This window comes from Petromyzon marinus, chromosome 3 (genome assembly GCF_048934315.1).
Source record: "Petromyzon marinus isolate PM22_M1 ecotype Great Lakes invasive population chromosome 3, UKy_Petmar_22M1.pri1.0, whole genome shotgun sequence".
NCBI lineage: Eukaryota > Metazoa > Chordata > Hyperoartia > Petromyzontiformes > Petromyzontidae > Petromyzon > Petromyzon marinus.
Genome location: NC_133669.1, coordinates 10,458,990 through 10,479,559, shown reverse-complemented (window position 1 = coordinate 10,479,559; position 20,570 = coordinate 10,458,990). Strand labels below are relative to the sequence as shown.

The window sequence follows — 20,570 nt, the reverse complement described above, 5'->3', positions numbered from 1 at the left end:
CATCTCTCCTCCCCCTCCCCTCATCTCCATCTCTCCTCCTCTTACCCCCTCCCCTCATCTCCATCTCTCCTCCCTCTCCGCCGCCCTCCCTCCCTCCCTCCCCTCCTCCCTGTGTGTCTCTCTGTTCAAGGAGGGGAGACTCCCTCCCGGGCCTCCCGAGTCCCGGACCCCCAAGCCGGTCCCCCCAAGGGGGAGCAACAGCGATCCCGGGGGCCGTGAGGGTCGGAGAGGTTGGGAGATAAGGGGGAGGGGGGGAGATAAGGGGGGAGAGGGAAGCGCCGGAGATGGAGAGAGACGGCGGCGTGGTGTGTTGCGGGTGGCTCATCAAGTCTCCCCCCGAGAGGAAGTTACGCCGGCCATTTGTGAGTGCCTTGATGTGTGTGTGAGATGTGTGAGGATGTGTGTGTGTGTGAGGATGTGTGTGTGTGTGTGAGGATGTGTGTGTGTGTGTGAGGATGTGTGTGTGTGTGTGAGGATGTGTGTGTGTGATGTGTGTGAGGATGTGTGTGTGTGATGTGTGTGAGATGTGTGAGGATGTGTGTGTGATGTGTGTGTGTGAGGATGTGTGTGTGTGTGAGGATGTGTGTGTGTGTGAGATGTGTGAAGATGTGTGTGTGAGATGTGTGAGGATGTGTGTGTGTGTGTGAGGATGTGTGTGTGTGTGAGGATGTGTGTGTGTGTGAGGATGTGTGTGTGTGTGAGATGTGTGTGTGTGATGTGTGTGTGTGAGGATGTGTGTGTGTGTGAGATGTATGTGTGTGTGTGATGTGTGTGTGTGAGGATGTGTGTGTGATGTGTGTGTGAGGATGTGTGTGTGAGGATGTGTGAAGATGTGTGTGTGTGAGGATGTGTGTGAGGATGTGTGTGTGTGTGATGTGTGTGTGAGGATGTGTGTGTGTGAGATGTGTGTGTGATGTGTGTGTGTGATGTGTGTGAGGATGTGTGTGTGTGTGGTGATGTGTGTGTGTGAGGATGTGTGTGTGTGTGATGTGTGTGTGAGGATGTGTGTGTTTGTGAGATGGAGTGAGGATGTGTGTGTGTGTGAAGATGTGTGTGTGTGTGAGGATGTGTGTATGATTGATTGTGTGTGTGATGTGTGTGAGGATGTGTGTGATGTGTGTGATGATGTGTGTGTGAGGATGTGTGTGTGAGGATGTGTGTGTGAGGATGTGTGTGTGAGGATGTGTGTGTGAGGATGTGTGTGTGTGTGATGTGTGTGTGTGAGATGTATGTGTGTGTGTGTGATGTGTGTGTGTGAGGATGTGTGTGTGTGTGTGAGGATGTGTGTGTGATGTGTGTGAGGATGTGTGTGTGATGTGTGTGAGGATGTGTGTGTGTGCGAGGATGTGTGTGTGTGTGCGAGGATGTGTGTGTGTGTGCGAGGATGTGTGTGTGCGTGTGCGAGGATGTGTGTGTGTGAGGATGTGTGTGTGTGAGGATGTGTGTGTGTGAGATGTGTGTGTGTGTGAGATGTGTGTGTGTGTGAGATGTGTGTGTGTGTGAGGATGTGTGTGTGTGAGATGTGTGTGTGTGAGATGTGTGTGTGTGTGAGGATGTGTGTGTGTGAGGATGTGTGTGTGTGAGGATGTGTGTGTGTGTGATGTGTGTGTGTGAGATGTGTGTGTGTGTGTGAGGATGTGTGTGTGTGTGATGGAGTGAGGATGTGTGTGATGATGTGTGTGTGAGGATGTGTGTGTGTGTGTGAGGATGTGTGTGTGAGATGTGTGTGTGAGGATGTGTGTGTGTGATGGAGTGAGGATGTGTGTGTGAGATGGAGTGGGGATGTGTGTGTGAGGTGGAGTGAGGATGTGTGTGTGTGATGAAATGGGGATGTGTGTGTGATGGAGTGAGGATGTGTGTGTGTGAGGTTGTGATAGTGCCTGTGTGTGATGATGTTAAGATCTGTATGTGTGAGAGTAAATGTATGTGAGTTTGTTGGTGTGTGAGGGTGTTGGTGTGTGAGGGTGTGTGAGGGTGTTGGTGCGTGAGGGTGTTGGTGCGTGAGGGTGTTGGTGCGTGAGGGTGTTGGTGCGTGAGGGTGTTGGTGCGTGAGGGTGTTGGTGCGTGAGGTTGTTGGTGTGTGAGGGTGTGTGAGGGTGTGTGAGGGTGTTGGTGTGTGAGGGTGTTGGTGTGTGAGGGTGTTGGTGTGTGAGGGTGTTGGTGTGTGAGGGTGTGTGAGGGTGTTGGTGTGTGAGGGTGTTGGTTTGTGAGGGTGTTGGTGTGTGAGAGTGTTCTGAACCGGCCCTGGGTCACTCCTAAGTCGACTCGACCTCAAATGAGTACAGTACTGGGAAGACAAAGGCGGCCTTAATAGGTGCTCGCTAACATCACTTTCCCCAACAGTCTGTTACAGGCTATACGGGGGATCTATTTCTTTGAGTAAGGGTGTTATTTATACCACAGTACATTGAATAGTCCGTGATAGAGTGTGTGTAGGTGTGTAAGGGTAGTGTGTGCAAAGGTATTCTGTGTTGGTGTGTAAGATTAGTGCGTGTAAGTGTAAGGGATCACTGTTCACTACATATGTGAGCACTTGTTATGGTTGTTTATATCACAGCATAGTCTTCATACTGTAAGTGTATGAGGATTTGGACACTGTGCATCGTGTGTGTGTGTAGGGGTAAGGGTGTGTGTGTGTATGTAGGGTTTGGTAAGGGTGTGTGTGTGTGTAGGGTTTGGTAAGGGTGTGTGTGTATATATAGGGTTTGGTAAGGGTGTGTGTGTATATAGGGTTTGGTAAGGGTGTGTGTATGTAGGGTTTGGTAAGGGTGTGTGTATGTAGGGTTTGGTAAGGGTGTGTGTATGTAGGGTTTGGTAAGGGTGTGTGTATGTAGGGTTTGGTAAGGGTGTGTGTATATAGGGTTTGGTAAGGGTGTGTGTGTATATATAGGGTTTGGTAAGGGTGTGTGTATGTAGGGTTTGGTAAGGGTGTGTGTGTATATAGGGTTTGGTAAGGGTGTGTGTGTATGTAGGGTTTGGTAAGGGTGTGTGTGTATGTAGGGTCTGGTAAGGGTGTGTGTGTATGTAGGGTCTGGTAAGGGCGTGTGTGTGTATATAGGGTTTGGTAAGGGCGTGTATGTATGTAGGGTTTCGTAAGGGTGTGTGTGTATGTAGGGTTTGGTAAGGGTGTGTGTGTATAGGGTTTGGTAAGGGCGTGTGTGTATATAGGGTTTCGTAAGGGTGTGTGTATATAGGGTTTGGTAAGGGTGTGTGTGTATGTAGGGTTTGGTAAGGGTGTGTGTGTATATATGGTTTGGTAAGGGTGTGTGTATATAGGGTTTGGTAAGGGTGTGTGTGTATATAGGGTTTGGTAAGGGTGTGTGTGTATATAGGGTTTGGTAAGGGTGTGTGTGTATATAGGGTTTGGTAATGGTGTGTGTATATAGGGTTTGGTAAGCGTGTGTGTATATAGGGTTTGGTAAGGGTGTGTGTGTGTATATAGGGTTTGGTAAGGGTGTGTGTATATAGGGTTTGGTAAGGGGGTGTGTGTATATATAGGGTTTGGTAAGGGTGTGTGTATATAGGGTTTGGTAAGGGTGTGTGTATATAGGGTTTGGTAAGGGTGTGTGTGTATATAGGGTTTGGTAAGGGTGTGTGTGTAGGATTTGGTAAGGTTGTGTGTGTTATTAGTGTGTGTGTGTAGGGTTTGGTAAGGGTGTGAGTATTGTGTGTGTAGGGTTTGGTAAGGGTGTGTGTGAGTAGTGTGTGTGTAGGATTGGTAAGAGTGTGAGTAGTGTGTGGAGTTTGGTAAGGGTGTGTGTGAGTAGTGTGTGTGTAGGGTTTGGTAAGAGTGTGAGTAGTGTATATAGGGTTTGGTAAGGGTGTGAGTAGTGTGTGTAGAGTTTGGTAAGGGTGTGAGTAGTGTGTGTGTAGGATTTGGTAAGGGTGTGTGTGAGTAGTGTGTGTGTAGGGTTTGGTAAGAGTGTGAGTAGTGTATATAGGGTTTGGTAAGGGTGTGAGTAGTGTGTGTAGAGTTTGGTAAGGGTGTGAGTAGTGTGTGTGTAGGATTTGGTAAGGGTGTGTGTGAGTAGTGTGTGTGTAGGGTTTGGTAAGAGTGTGAGTAGTGTGTAGGGTTTGGTAAGGGTGTGTGTGAGTAGTGTGTGTGTAGGATTGGTAAGAGTGTGAGTAGTGTGTGGAGTTTGGTAAGGGTGTGTGTGAGTAGTGTGTGTGTAGGGTTTGGTAAGGGTGTGAGTAGTGTGTGTAGGGTTTGGTAAGGGTGTGTGTGAGTAGTGTGTGTGTGTAGGGTTTGGTAAGGGTGTGTGTGAGTAGTGTGTGTAGGGTTTGGTAAGGGTGTGAGTAGTGTGTGTAGGGGTTGGTAAGGGTGTGAGTAGTGTGTGGAGTTTGGTAAGGGTGTGTGTGAGTAGTGTGTGTAATGGTGTGAGTGTAAATGTGTGGGGAGCGGTGGTGTCGCGGTTAGCGCACTGCGCTATGAACCTGGCTATCCGAGTTCGATTCCCGCTCACGGCCAACACCAGTGATGATTATCTGAACCGGTCCCTGGTCCTCCTCAAGGTCAACTCAGCCTCAAATGAGTACCTGATGCGGTGTGTAAACATCGCCACTGGGGAGACAAAGACGGCCGGGCGTGGTGTTGGCCACCACCCCCTCGTGTGCCGTGTCGGCCTTCATAGGTGCTCGCTAACAGCGCTTACCCCAAGTCTGTAACAGGCTATACGGGGGATCTTTGTGGAAGGGGCTGAAATGTGGCATAAGGGTTAGCAGTACAGTGCACTCGTTGTATGTGTGAGAGGCTTGTGTAAGTTGATACTGTGTTGATGCGATTGTGTTTATCTATGTGCAAAGGTGAGTGTGCGTAAGGGTTTGGAGTGAATGTGTTTGTGGAGGCCAGAGCTTTTGGCTTGTTCTCTGTGATTACGGGGTCTCTGAACCCTTTTCTGTTCATGATCATTAAGGACCTTCATGGTGGTGACGGGCAGGACCGGGTAAAGCTGCGTGGCCAGGAGTCAGGAATCTTTTCCTGTTGGCCTTTGGGGTACAACGACAGGAATATCATCTGGGCCCAACACAGAAAATGGCCATTGCTGTACCAGAGGAGTTCAAATCTGATACTGATACAATTGGCGCCACGGTGGCGAGATGTTAACTACCTCGCCCGGTATACAGGAGGCCGTGGGTGAGATCCTGACGCCTGCTGTATATTTGAAGTTTGCATGTTCTCCCCGTGGTCGGGTGGCTTTTTCTCTAGGTCCTCCGGTTTTCCCCTTCACATGTATAAACATCCCTTTAGAGTATTTGCCTGATATAAATTTGCACGTGATAGGTAACTTCTTTGGGCTATCATTTGTGGCCAGGTTGCTTCTGAAAAAAGAGCCATATAGCTCAGTGGGCCTTCCCTGGTAAATATAAAACAATGGTTAAAAAAATGTGTTGAACAATGTCCTTGTGAGGTTTAGGAATGTCTCCTAATGAGCAACCACGATAAAATGCATGCTGATGGCTTGGTAATTGCTCCTCTGAAAAGGTGTTGGAGCACAGTGCTGCTGAACCTATCAGTAGCTTTCACCTCGCCAAAACAAAACACAGTGCCTCTGGGTACCATAGTACATCATATATGTAATCGGGCACTGCACCCCCTCATCTCTTCTTGAGTAATTGGGTGGTGGTAGAGTGGAAGACTTTTCATACCTGGGCAGTGTACTCATCATGAATGCTCACTTCTTACTCCACACAAGCGTTTGGGTCTTCTCGGCAACAATGACTCCTTAACACTTGCTAAATGTAGCTTGAAAAAAATGCAGGTTGGCGTGCCTACAGTCCATCGAGGGTTTATCGAGACTGTATTGTGTGAGTATCTCACATATTCTCGGAAGATCTTGACATTCTCTCATGAGTGATCCTCCTCCGGCAGGCGAGGATGCGTCGGCTGGGTCATATAACCCACATGCCCATCCACCGCATGCCAAAGCTGCTTTCGTTTAGCTGAATATTTCGAGTAAAACAGCATGCCACAGGCTCGAGCAGAGTTGAGATGATGGTGATGCAGGAGGACCTGGAGAAGTGTTGACTTGCCGATGACGTACCAGCAGTGTCAAGGTTGGCTACTGTGGAGGAGGCTCATAAAGGACGCAACTGGATAGAGTCAGCTGTCCTCCAGCGACAACGAGGGAGGAACAACGCTCACAACAGGGGGTACAGCACTGGGCAGATGAAACGCATAAAAGTTAGTAGAGTGGGGAATGCAAAAGGTGTATCTGCCAGACAGTTAACCTATAACAACTGGGTTTGTTTCATGACTTCCCTGTGAGCCTTGGACACTTCAGGTGGCCTCAGTGTACCTAGTCTGACACAAGTGCTGAGTTGACGTCACCACTACTTAGTGGTAAATGGTGGCTGATGTATGGGATGTACAGTGAGGGAAAAAAGTATTTGATCCCCTGCTGATTTTGTACGTTTGCCCATTGACAAAGAAATGATCAGTCTATAATTTAAATGGTAGGTTTATTTGAATAGTGAGAGACAGAATAACAACAACAAAAATCCAGAAAAACGCATGTCAAAAATGTTATAAATTGATTTGCATTTTAATGAGGGAAATAAGTATTTGACCCTTCTGAAAAACATGACTTAGTACTTGGTGGCAAAACCCTTGTTGGCAATCATAGAGGTCAGACGTTTCTTGTAGTTGGCCACCAGGTTTGCACACATCTCAGGAGGGATTTTGTCCCATTCCTCTTTGCAGATATTCTCCAAGTCATTAAGGTTTCAAGGCTGACGTTTGGCAACTCGAACCTTCAGCTCCCTCCACAGATTTTCTATGGGATTAAGGTCTTGAGCCACTCCTTTGTTGCCTTGGCCATGTGTTTGGGTCATTGTCATGCTGGAATACTCATCCACGACCCATTTTCAATGCCCTGGCTGAGGGAAGGAGGTTCTCACCCAAGATTTGACGGTACATGGCCCCGTCCATCGTCCCTTTGATGCGGTGAAGTTGTCCTGTCCCCTTAGCAGAAAAAAAAACCCAAAGCATAATGTTTCCACCTCCATGTTTGACGGTGGGGATGGTGTTCTTGGGGTCATAGGCAGGATTCCTCCTCCTCCAAACACGGCGAGTTGAGTTGATGCCAAAGAGCTCCATTTTGGTCTCATCTGACCACAACACTTCCACCCAACTGTCCTCTGAATCATTCAGATGTTCATTGGCAAACTTCAGACGGGCATGTATATGTGCTTTCTTGAGCAGGGGGACCTTGCGGGCGCTGCAGGATTTCAGTCCTTCACGGCGTAGTGTGTTACCAATTGTTTTCTTGGTGACTATGGTCCCAACTGCCTTGAGATAATTGACAAGATCCTCCCGTGTAGTTCTGGGCTAATTCCTCACCGTTCTCATGATCATTGCAACTCCACGAAGTGAGATCTTGCATGGAGTCCCAGGCCGAGGGAGAATGACAGTTATTTTGTGTTTCTTCCATTTGCGAATAATCGCACGAACTGTTGTCACCTTCTCACCAAGCTGCTTGGCAATGGTCTTGTAGCCCATTCCAGCCTTGTATAGGTCTACAGTCTTGTCCCTGACATCCTTGGAGAGCTCTTTGGTCTTGGCCATGGTGGTGATTGATTGCTTCTGTGGACAGGTGCCTTTTATACAGGTAACAAGCTGAGATTAGGAGCACTCCCTTTAAGAGTGTGCTCCTAATCTCAGCTCGTTACCTGTATAAAAGACACCTGGGAGCCAGAATCTTTCTGATTGAGAGGGGGTCAAATACCTAATTCCCTCATTAAAATGCAAATTAATTTATAACATTTGTGACATGCGTTTTTCTGGATTTTTGTTGTTGTTATTCTGTCTCTCACTGTTCAAATAAACCTACCATTAAAATTATAGACTGATCATTTCTTTGTCAGTGGGCAAACGTACAAAATCAGCAGGGGATCAAATACTTTTTTCCCTCACTGTAGGTGTGTGTGTCTGTAAGGAAGCGGTAGTGCAGTGGTTAGTACACTTCAATGAACCCGGTGACCTGAATTCGATTTCTGCTCATGGCCAACATCAGTGGTGAGTTTTTGAACGTGCCCTCTCGTGGATTATTCAGCCATGATGCATTGTGTAAACATCATCACTGGAAGACAAAGGGGGCCAGGCGTGGTCCTGGCTACATCAGCTTATGTGATGTGCCTGCCTTCATAGGTGCTTGCTTAACAGTGCTTGCCACAACAACCTGTATAGGCTATACGATGGATAATTCTATTTCTGTAGGTGTATCTAGCAGGTGTGGGTTGGGGTGTGTAAAGAAGTGTTTGTGCTTGCCTTAGGGGTCAGCTTTCAAGTATGTGCATGTGTGTTGCAAAGTATTGGAATGTGTTAGGGGAGTGGTGGTGCAGTGGTTAGCGCACTGCTCTTTGGACATGAATCCAATTCCTGTACATGGCTGTCATAAATTGTGAATTATATCTGAACCAGTATTGGGCAGCTCTACGTTCTCAACAAAACTTAACTGACCAGCGTGGTGAAATGTGGTTAAATAACCACTATGGCTGACAACATGGAGATTTAACAAAGGGCTGTACATTTTTATCTAAATTTAATATAAAGGAATAGTGGGGCCTTATAGGTGATTGCTAACAGCACTCAACCCTCGAATCCATAGCTGGGGGACTCTGCATGGTTATTAGTAACCGTAAACACATTGTGTCGAACCTGTACATTAACAGCTAAATGCATGTATATAGCCACACTAGTGACTGGTAGTGAGCCTTGTTCGCATTCTGTCGTTTTTAGCATCACACTCTAAAAGAAGTGGTTTCATTTTATGATGATGGTAATGGAGTTATTATGTTTGTAAGAGTCTAGAACTTTAGGCTGACCATTCCCTATGATTCAAATCGGTAAATCTCTGGGCCAAATATTGTGGGTGTCCAAATTTGAAAATTCTCAGTTTCAGATTTTTCCAGCTATAGCTATAACCTCTACTATACATATGCCAAATTGTAGCTTTCTAGCCTGTCCAAAATATTTTCAATTTACATCACTCCCAATTGCCTTTACGTGTTAGATGTGTTCTCGTAGTCATTATCGATGTTTATTATTTAGGAGATGCAGTTGCATTTAGATGCTATATAAATCAAAATGATGATTATTATGTACTCAACTCACGATTTTAAGGTTGTGAGTTCAATTTTCAGACAGGTTTATTCATTCCCATCAACATCATAACCATTATCGATCATCGTCATGGTCATCAGTATCTTTGTCATGGTCATCATCATGATCATTATTATCATGATCTTCATTGTCATCACAGTTATCGCCAGGATCATCATCATCATAACCATCGTCAGCATCATCACCATCCCTGTCAGGGGTAAGAGGAATGTGAAGTTTCCACCAGTGGCTCGGAACTGCCAAAGTGGGTACAGTCCAATGCTCAACAGACCGTGGAGACCCTTGACATTTATGACAGTAACTTTTTGTTCCGTGGCTGTTGAGTCCATTGTGCATGCGTTCTGGCAGTAGGCGTAGACTACATGTTGGTGTTTTATGCCTGTGTGCGCCCACTCATCGTTATGGCCAACAACATTGGCAAATATCTGAACCGGTCCTGAGCTGGCCGTGTTGCTGGCCACATCAATAACTCGTATGCCATGCTGGCCTTAATAGGTGCCCACTAACAGCACTTGCCCGAACAGCCTATAAAAGCTATTCAGGGGATCTTTGGTACTAGATATGTGCGACGTGATTCCTTGTGTATATTAACAGCTGTGCTTTTTTTCAAGTTTTCCACGGGCTGACCTTTGCTCCGTCCTTGGGTCTATCCATGTCTAACCATGTGTGAAACATAAGGGTTTCTGGTTGACTCCTGCAGGTACAAATTGGATGGCTGGGTCATGTAGCCCATATAACTCAGCCACCGCATGCCCGAGCAGCTTCTGATTTGCTGGATAAAGTGAGCTAAACAAGCCCTATATGGGTTAGAAAATAGAGGGCAGGAAATGGTATAGGGAGACCTGGAGCTGAATGTATTTTTTCGACAGCGAGTATCAGCAATGTCAAGATCGGCCTGCGTGTGTGGAGGAGGCTCGTGCAGGATGATACTGGGTGGATGGTGGCAGCCACCCTCCAGCAACAAAAGTAGGCAGAGGAGCAACGTTCACTGAGCCGTTGCGCAGTTAAAAGACATCGAGTGACAGTGGCAGGGGGCACAGGGACACATTTGGCTTGAATTCTATCTGTCTGCCAATTCTGCCTGTCCTATACACCCCCCCCCACCCCCCCATGTCAGCAAGGCTCCATCACTACATGTGGCCTTGTTTTGTACAAAATTTGGCAGAGGCGCAATGCTGACATCACCACCGATTAGCGTTTTAGCTCTGAAGCTCTGACTAAGGGTTGCATTGTGTGTGCGTATGTATTGTGTATTTGTGTTTATATAAAATGTGAATGCACGTGTTGTGTTTTTTTGTGTTTGCGTGAACATATGAATTTGTGTGTTCTGATGTGGTTTTTGTGTGCATTGAAGTATATGATTGTGGATGCGTGCAAGCACGCATGTGAGTGTGTGTGTGCGTGCGTGTAAATTAAGCCGCTCTGCTCTCTGAATAATTTATTTCGGTTGAGGCAGCTTAGTGAGAAATCTATAGTGCGTGTGCATGGATGACAGTTTTCGTACGTGTGTGTGTCTGTGTGTGCATGGATGCGAGCGTGTACTAATGTGTATGTGTGTATGGAGGCTATTGTGTACAAGTGTGTATGTGTTTATGGATGTGAGTGGGTACAAGTGTATGTGTGTGTGTGTTCTTGGTGGTGCAATTGTTATCGCGCTGCGCTACAAACTGGCAACCTGAGTTCGATTCCAGCTCACGCCCAAGACCGGTGGCAATTATTTGAACCGGTCCTGGGCCTCCACTAGGTCGACTCAGCCTCAAATGTCTACCTGGTGCTGTATGTAAACATTGCTGCGAGACAAAGGCGGCTCGGCATGGTGCTGGGCACCCATCCCTCGTGTGCTGTGCTGACCTTCATAGGTGTCCAATAGCAGCACTTGCCTCTAAAAGTGTGATAAGGCTATAAGGGGAGCTTTGTCTTCATGTTCCTGCATGTGTGTGCTTGTTTGTGCTTATCTGTGTATGTTGGTGTGTGATGCATGTAACACGTGTAAGTAGGTGTTTATGTAAAAGTGTGTTTAATTGTGCTTGTGATCATGTGCATATATTTACATTTGTACATATCATAAATGTGTATAACCATGACTGTTGATGAGATTCAGAAGGTATACACCAGTCTTACGTTCTTTTTTAACAAGTTTGAATGGATAATGTTAACTTGGGTAAACCGCTGGAGCAACAAACTAAAATATATTTAACTTTTACAGTGCGAGACGACCGAAGGTCTTTTCACTTTGTCATCGATAATTTTCCATGGCAGTGGATCGTGAGTTCTACATGTGTATGGTATATCTGAATGCCTTGTCGTGTGCCCGCATTCACTGCCGCCTCCCTCCATGTCTCCCGGTGTCCTCCCCCTAACCCTGTGTTCTTGTGTTTGCTTGTCCCTTCTATCTTCCCATGAACCCGCGTTTATCTGTGTCTTCCTGTGTGTGTCTGTCTGCCTGTACCCCCTGTGTGCCCCCTCTTGCCTGTGCCGTCCCCCATGCCACCCCACTGTGTCTCCCCATCCGTCCCTCCCCCGTGTCCCATCATGTGTCCCCTGTATCACCCCCGTGTCCCCTCACCGGGTCCCCGAGCCAGGCGTGGCGGCGCCGCTGGTTCGTACTGCGCCAGGAGGAGCTGCTGTATTTCCGCAATGACCGCGCACGCAAGCCGATCCGTACCATCCCCCTCTCCGCCTGCCTGCAGGTCGACTCTGGCCTCGCCTTCAGCAAGGTGGAGCGGGGGCACTGGAGGTGTGGGGGGCAAGAAGGGTTACAGGGGTCGTGGACAGCACGGGGAGACGTAGTGGGGTGTTCTGGGGGAGACAGGAGTGTGAGAGGTAGAGCTGTCACGAGGAATCAAGTGGACGTGGAGAGAGGGGGGCACAAGAGCGTGTGAGACGCAGAGGAGGTCACAGGTACTATGGGAGTGTGAGGCCTAGGGGGGAAGGATGCACGCACCCATGTATTCACAATTGCACACGGCACGCACTCACAACGTTGTGTGTGTGTGTGTGCAGGATGGGGCTAAGGGCAGCTTTGTGTTTGACGTACGCACGGAAGCACGCACCTTCTACCTGGTGGCCGAGAGCGAGGAGGAGATGGTGGCCTGGGTCCGTGCGCTCTGCTCCCTCTGCGGCTTCAATGAAACTGCACAGGGTGCGCACGCACACACACACGTATGCATACACTGCAACTAAAGTTCAACTATGCATTTTTCCTGCAATAACATTGGAGAGGATGACCCAAAGTCTACTAAGGGCAGAAAAAGTGGAGAGAGTTGACAGCCAAGGAGGCCCTACGACCGTTGATGGGATTGATGATTAATGTTGCTCGCAAAAGTGTTGTTATCTGTGTTGCTCCCTTAACAAAGGCTGCAACACTGGAGAAAGTTTCATTGGGATTTTTAAATTGTTTTCTTGTTGCCAATGCAGCAAGCACCGATTTGACTGGATGTGGTCATGTGGCCATCATGGCAATGCTAATTTCAACATGGCCGACTTTTTATGCATAACAGTGTAGATCAGGGGTCGGGAACCTATGGCTCACGAGCCAGATGTGGCTCTTTTGATGATTGCATATGGCTCGCAGATAAAACAAAATATTCTCACTTGTTTTAATCCATCGATTTTTCACTGCGCATGTCCTGTTCAGGGCTGCAGGAGCAATTGTCCATTATTTTAATTGGATGATACTGGCCTACGTTTGCCGTTGCTGGGTAAAACAGGTAAACGCCCCCTTTTGAATCAGTCTGAGACTGCGTCTGCTCGGTCATTAGCTCAAAGCTAACCCTTCGACGAAGAAGATGGCGAAAAGAAAAAAAGACGACGAGTATCGTACATTTCAGGACGAATGGACCGAAGAATTCGCCTTTGTGGAGAGAGCGGGTTCTGCGGTGTGTCTAATTTGCAATGACAAAATTACATCGTTGAAACGGTCGAATGTAAAGCGGCACTTCGACACGCGCCACGCTACCTTTGCATCAAAATACCCTGCGGGAGACAGCAGAAAGAAAGCGTGCCAAGAGCTTCTGAGCAGGGTGCAAGCTAGCCAGCAGCAACTCCGCGTATGGACCCGGCAAGGTGACTATAATTCGGCTAGCTTTGCTGGTTCTTTAGCAATAGTGAGGAACGGAAAACCATTCACAGATGGCGAGTATGCTAAAACGTTCATGCTGGATGTAGCCAATGAACTTTTTGATGATCTTCCGAACAAAGACAAGATAATCAAACGGATACAAGACATGCCTCTGTCGGCAAGAACTGTTCATGATCGTACCATCGTGATGGCAAACAAAGTGGAGGAAACGCAAGTGAAGGACATAAATGCAGCGCCGTTCTTTTCTCTGGCTTTGGATGAGTCAACAGACGTGAGCCATTTGTCGCAGTTCAGCGTGATTGCAAGATATGCTGTTGGTGACACACTGCGCGAAGAAAGTCTTGCTGTTCTGCCATTAAAAGGGTCCACAAGAGGTGAGGATTTATTCAAGTCTTTCATGGAGTTTGCTCAAGAAAAAAGTCTACCTATGGATAAACTTCTCTCAGTGTGTACTGATGGTGCTCCGTGTATGGTGGGGAAAAACAAAGGATTTGTGGCGCTTCTCCGTGAACATGAAAATAGACCCATCCTAAGTTTCCATTGCATTATACACCAGGAGGCACTTTGTGCTCAGATGTGTGACAGGCAGTTTGGCGAAGTGATGTCGCTGGTCATTCGTGTGATCAACTTTATTGTTGCCCGAGCCTTAAATGATCGCCAGTTTAAAACACTGCTGGATGAAGTTGTAAATAACTATCCTGGTCTGCTTTTGCACAGCAATGTGCGTTGGTTGTCAAGAGGGAAGGTGCTTAGCCGTTTTGCGGCTTGCCTGAACGAAATCCGGACTTTCCTTGAAATGAAAGGCGTCGGGCATCCTGAGCTAGCCGACACCGAGTGGCTCCTCAAGTTTTACTATCTCGTAGATCTGACTGAACATCTGAACCAGCTCAACGTGAAAATGCAAGGCATTGGAAATACAGTGTTATCCCTTCAACAAGCTGTATTTGCTTTTGAAAACAAGCTGGAGCTTTTCATCACGGATCTTGAAACAGGTCGTTTACTACATTTTGAAAAACTGAGCCAATTTAAAGATGCATGCACAGCAAGTGAGCCCATTCAAAACCTTGATCTCCACCAGCTAGCTGGCTGCACATCCAGTCTCCTACAGTCCTTCAAAGCACGCTTTGGAGAATTTCGTGAGCACACTCGTCTTTTTAAGTTCATCACCCATCCAAACGAGTGTTCACTGAACACAGCCGACCTGAATTACATCCCTGGTGTCTCCGTCAGAGATTTTGAAGCAGAAGTGGCTGACCTGAAGGCCTCAGACATGTGGGTGAATAAGTTCAAGTCACTGAATGAAGATTTGGAAAGAATCACACGACAGAAAGCGGAGTTGGCGAGCAAGCACATGTGGACAGAAATGAAAAAACTCCAACCCGAAGACCAGCTGATTCTCAAAACTTGGAACGTGCTTCCTGTCACATACCACACACTGCAGCGTGTGAGTATTGCTGTATTGACCATGTTTGGATCTACGTATGCATGTGAGCAGTCATTCTCACATCTTAAAAACATCAAGTCCAACCTACGATCACGTTTAACGGATGAAAGCCTCAACGCTTGCATGAAGCTTAACCTCACCAAGTACCAACCCGACTACAAAGACATCAGCAAATCCATGCAGCACCAGAAGTCGCATTAATGGTGAGTGTTATAACAACATTATTTAAAAGAATAAATTCAGAGGCTTATTATACTGACATTTAGTTGAATTCACTTTTAAAATATATTATATGGCTCTCACTGAAATAAATTTCCAATTTTTTTGCTTTCATGGCTCTCTTAGTCAAAAAGGTTCCCGACCCCTGGTGTAGATATTAGTCTTTATTTATTTGTTTGTATATGTAGCTGAGTAAGCACCTTTCTTTGCATAAATTCCCTGTAAGGCTCTCTTGGTCGGGCCAGCTTGCCAAGGCAAGAGGGGAGGGCAGGGATGGGCCTTGGCCTCTACTTTATCATACATAAACATTCACCATCATTGAGTTAATTTGTGTTGCAAAACAGACACAACAAGGTTTCAGTGTTTAACCTAGGATGTTGCACGACATTTGCACAATGCAAAATTAAGTGCAGGAAGGTTGCATCGGTTAACTTTAGCTTTGCACGCGCACTTACACATGTACAAAGACAAAGATCTTCCTGTAGCCGGGTGGGGCGGTAATGGTGCACGCCTGTAATCCAGCACTGAAGATTAATGTTGGGAGAACACACCAATATCGTGAAACTCGCTTCCCGTGAGCATCAAAGTTGCCATACCCTGGCTTGAAGGGAAATGGCAGTACAGCAAGTGGATTCATCTCCATCTGTTTCCATCCATACGGGGAGAGAGTGGTTCCTCCCTCGCGTGTGTGGGTATTCTCCAGGTACTGTGGTTTCCTCCTTTTGTGTAGGAACTCTCATTAATTGGCCGAAAAAACATCTAAATATATAGAGAACCATAGAGCTTGTGCAATTGTTGGTGCCACCTGGCTACCTTATCGCTTGTCTGTGGTTTCTTGTGCCGCTGAGTTGTTCTCGGTCTTTGAGAACGAGAAAAAACTGCGTATTACAAGTCTAAAGTCTTATTGTTTTTAGGCTTTTGGGGAAAATGCTGTTCGCGAGCTCCTATTATAAGGCTGTCATGGCACTCGAAGGGGTGGCACACTACTGGTTGACTATCTCTCCCATGCTGTTGTTTACACACCACACTGGGTACTCCTTTAAGGCTGAGTCAACCTCACGGAGGGCTAATACCGGTAAAAAAACATTTGGCACTGATATTAGCTGAAGCCGAGATTCTGACTGATGGCCAAGTTTGTAGTACAGTGCACTGACCACTGCATCACTGCTCCCCACTTATGCATGTACACTCACTTACGCAAATGCATACCGGTGCACGCGCGCAGTCAATAACTGCTGTTCCCCATGTAGATGATGGAATTTTCTTCACAGCACTCGTGCCAGGCTAGATGTATTTTGACTCGTTGGTACAAACTCACTGGACAGATCCAGGTGCTGTGGATTAACAAGGCTCAAGTTATTGATAGATGCATGCAAACTCTCGCACACATCAATACAAACATAAAGAGCCCCTTTATAGCCATTTAGACCACTGGGAAAGTGCTGTTAGTGAGCACCTATTTAAAATCTGAAACGGCACACAGGGGGGTCATTTGGTCAGCACCACACCCAACCACCTTCATCTCCCCAGTGGCAAGGTTTCCTCACTGCCTCAGGTACTCATTTAAGACTGAGTAAACCTCGGGAGGAAATATGATAGGTTGAAACACTTCTGTCCACGGTCGGAAATTAACACCAGGTCTCCAGATTCATAGCCTACTGTCCTAATCGTAGTGTCACCATGTATAGATATATGCATATATACATACATGCATATATCTATACATACATATATGCATTTAAACATATATCTATACATATATACATACATATATACATATATGTATATATTTATACATACATATATACATATGCATACGTGCATATGTACGGCCCTTTCGTCAATCCCCTGCTGAATGAAGGCCATTCTGCACTTGTGCCTGTTGGGGGGGGGGGGGGGGTTATTTGATCATTCTTCACCATGCTGGTGAATGCGGGTTCGTGAAAGCAGAGAACATAGACCTAAAATCATAGAAGTACAGTTTCAAAATGGTTCAACATGGTGCCCCGCAAGCCCTATGAACACCTGATTTTTGCATAGTCGTCACCCATCCAGGTACTTTGTAGGCTCGCACTGCTTAGATTCTCCGAGTTGATACACTAGGAAAGATTCCAGGTCGTCATAGACACACACAGACATACACTCGGAATGATACATTGCGGCCAAGTCCATTGGGTGAGGGCTCGCGGAGGAAACTTGGTTAGTCTGGGTTGACAGACAGGAATGGTTAGATTCCAACCCAATTCAAACCCACTGCCCCCCCCCCCTCTGCCCCCTGGCCAAAGCTCCTCGCTGTGCTTTTTATTATCCACCAGATATTCTGTTCATTGTTGTTAACATTGCCTCTCCCCCCACCTTTTGTTGTTGCTTGCTTGAGGACAGCAGTTGTCAAATGCTGAGTAGTGTTTTTCACAATTCCCTTCAACAGAAGATTATCCCAACACCATATGAATGATGAGGGACTGAACAGAGAATGATGGCTGTACTGTACTGATGATTCGTAACAAGGTTTGAACCAGTGTACAGTTATTTCATTGTCCTACTGCTACCGAAAACTGTACAATGACAATTTTAAATCGTAGTGGCCTTATTGCTGTTGTGCATGGTGCACAAAGTATGGTGACGTTATGTAGCATGAAAAGGATGCTGGGATGACCGAGCTTTTTGTCACATGACTACTTTTTGCCATCTACAAATAAACGTTTGTGCATAGTATTTGCACTTATACTGGACGGCCCAGCCTACACAAGCGCACACCTATGGGTGGGAATACTGTGGATTTATATAGGGTGTAATTGCGCCCACATCCCAGACTGCTGTACAGAAACTGGGCATTCATTTCATAGAGAGGCCGTGAAAAGAGGCTCTAGAATTGCCCTCATGAAGACGCCCCAAGACTCGTTGATGCTCATATTCCTGTCCCGGCTCCCTCTCTCTGGGGCCTATTGATATTTGTCCAGGGCCCCAGTTGCTTTTGCATTTGGCTGTGCCCCAGTGTCAATCTCTCTATCCCCCGCTTCTGTGCCCTGACCCCCACCCCTACACTACACTTTCTACTCTCATAATTTCATTTGTAAAGCATCCTGAGATGCGATTAGATGCTGTTTAAAATTGTTGATGTTGGAATCCCTCAATCCTTGGTGAGCCTTATGCCCTTTTGTTGGATTTTGGCAAGGGCATCGCGTTTCTAGGAAGCTAAGCAGGGGACACACGGTGAGCTGGCAACTCTTTCCTCCGTCAACCCTGTTCACTCTTCAATAGCAAAGTCCACTGTTTCTAGCACAACCCTCACAGCGAGTGGCCTCGCTCTTCATGATATCGGCTCTGCCTGCTTGCTGCTCATTACGTCCTGGCCCACTCCTCCAAAAACCAACCCTGCCCCACTACTCAAGTAGTCCCACCCTATGCATGTGAAAACGCTGGACTGCAAGGGGTTGTTCTGTTCTGTTTACGTAACAAACCTTACGAATTGGCTTTGTCGGGTGGTGGCGGGTTTAACGACACATTTATATTTTCACGCGATCTAACCCCCCCCCCCCCCCAAAAAAATCTATATTATGGATGATATTGGTCGTGAAAGCCTACGTGTTAAACTGGGGGTTGTTTGATAGCCTCAGATTTGGGAAATGTTACGTTGTGCTTCACGAGTGTGTGTGTGTCTCTCTCCCTGTCCAGGGAACGAACTGGAGGCCGGAAACCAAACCGGCCAATCGGACGCCGGACCCCAGGCCCCACCCTCCCAGCCGCCACACCTTGCCGAGGGCACGCCCATCTCCTTGCAGCCAACGGCGGCGCAGCCTGAGGCCACGCCCCCACTCCACCGGTCAATGGGAGCCGGGGGAGGCAGGGTCAACGGGCATCGCTTGGGCAACGAGGAGCCCAATGGCTACCTGTGTCTGTACGACTGTGAGAGCCGGATCCCTGACAATCTGTGAGCACAACGGTTGGGGGTGGGGTGATGGCGGTGGTGGCAGTGGAGAGTTGTGGTGATGGTGGTGTTGCTGGTTGTGGTGGTGTTGATGGTTGGCACAGTAGGGGACACAGGTGGTGCACCGGGCCAGTCGCATCAGTCGACCCATGGAACCTGGGTCTGCCCCGTGACCTCCTGCCAGCGGGCGTTCGACACTTCACGTGGCCTCAACGTGCACGTAGCCTGGCACAAGCGCCGTGGTGGTGTCACCGCTGAATGGTGGTTGTTTTTGGCGTTGATGGTTGTGGAGAACGGTAGTGTAGTGGTTCGCGCACTGCGTTACAAACCTGGCAACCCAGGTTCGATTCCCGCTCACAGCCACCACCAGTGACGATTATCCGAACCGTTCCTGGACCTCCCTTAGGTCGACTCAGCCTCAAATAAGTACCCGGTGTGGTGTGTAAACATCGTCACTGGGGAGACAAAGGCGGTCGGGCGTGGTACTGGCCACCCACCCCCTCGTGTGCCGTGCCGGCCTTAATAGGGTGCTCGCTAACAGCAATTGCCCCAACAGTCTGTTCCAGGCTATACAGAGGATCTTTGGTGTTGGTGGAAGTGGTGGCAGTGGTGATGATTGTGGTATTGTTGATGGCGGTTGTGATGGAAGTGGTAATAATTGTAGTGTTGATGGCGGTTGTAGTAATGATGCTGTTGGACGATGATTGTGGTGTTGAGTGTTGTGTGATGGTGGAGGTGATGAAAGACATGGTGGTGATTGATAGCGGTACTGGAGATACATTTTGAATTGTAATGCATCTAAATGCAACCGCATCTACAAACGCTTTACAAAAAAAATAGATGCATTATAAGTTTTATTATGATACAAGGGGAAGAGAAAACGTAGATTGATGGAAATGGTTGGTCATATTACAGGAGAACAGCAAAAATCTTAAGCCAGCCTGGATTGGGAGTTAGCCATGTGGATGGCCAAAGGGAGGGAGTTCCAGACTACATTGGCAGCAATGAAGGATGAGTGACCTCCCAGATTAACTGGATGCTTTGACAGAAGACCTTGGCAGCTGGAACAGAGAACATGTGGAGGAAAGTAACTGCGAGATTAGAGGGGAGAGGAAGGTAGGCGCTATAACATTCACGAAGGTGGTGGTTGAGATGACATTGGTGCTTTTGGCGATGAAGGAAATCGAGATGGGAACATTCTTGAGATTTTGTGGTGGAGATGTTGCTGGATATGACACCGATAATAATGATATTGATGAGGGTGGTGAGGTTCGTGACAATTGTGATGTTTTCATTTTTCAGGCAAAGTGATGTTTCCGATCAACTCTACTCCGTGCCGCGCCGCTATAACCTGCCAGCGACATCACCACCGAGCCCCACCCAGGACGTGCCGTCATCACTGCCATCTCCCACCCAGGAAGTTACATCACAGCCTGAAGGGACATCTCCACCCCCATCGCGGTCTGATCCTGACCAAGAAGCTATGTCACCCCCAAAGACAGGGAGCTCACAGGAAGTGACATCGTCATCACGGCTCTCCTTTCAGTGCTACGACATCCCACCTCCTCCTTGCCAGGTGATGGAGCTAACGCTGGTGATGTTGGTTATGTTGATGGTGGTAGTGGGTACAGGTCTACTCTCCAGGTGAACATGAGGCCGTGAAGAGACACTTGCTCTGGAAGGCTGCCTCTCCTCCACCTGCTCCTATAAGAGGGAAGGGCTCCACCTTCCTCACTTTTTTCTCGTCACTGCCCATGTAAATGCCGCTGTTACACTA

The 20,570-nt window shown here is 47.5% G+C and overlaps 1 protein-coding gene across 1 annotated transcript in view; it reads left to right on the top strand.

Annotated features, from left to right (window-relative positions):
- Nucleotides 1–244: 244 nt before the first annotated feature.
- The window catches only part of LOC116953483 (GRB2-associated-binding protein 1-like), a 32,631-nt gene continuing 12,305 nt past the window's right edge, over nt 245–20,570 (top strand). The window contains exons 1-5 of the mRNA XM_032973730.2: nt 245–362; nt 11,704–11,838; nt 12,125–12,263; nt 18,541–18,796; nt 20,096–20,369. Coding sequence (XP_032829621.2) covers nt 285–362; nt 11,704–11,838; nt 12,125–12,263; nt 18,541–18,796; nt 20,096–20,369 — 882 coding nt within the window. The 5' untranslated portion in view covers nt 245–284. The remainder of the gene's footprint in view (nt 363–11,703; nt 11,839–12,124; nt 12,264–18,540; nt 18,797–20,095; nt 20,370–20,570) is intronic.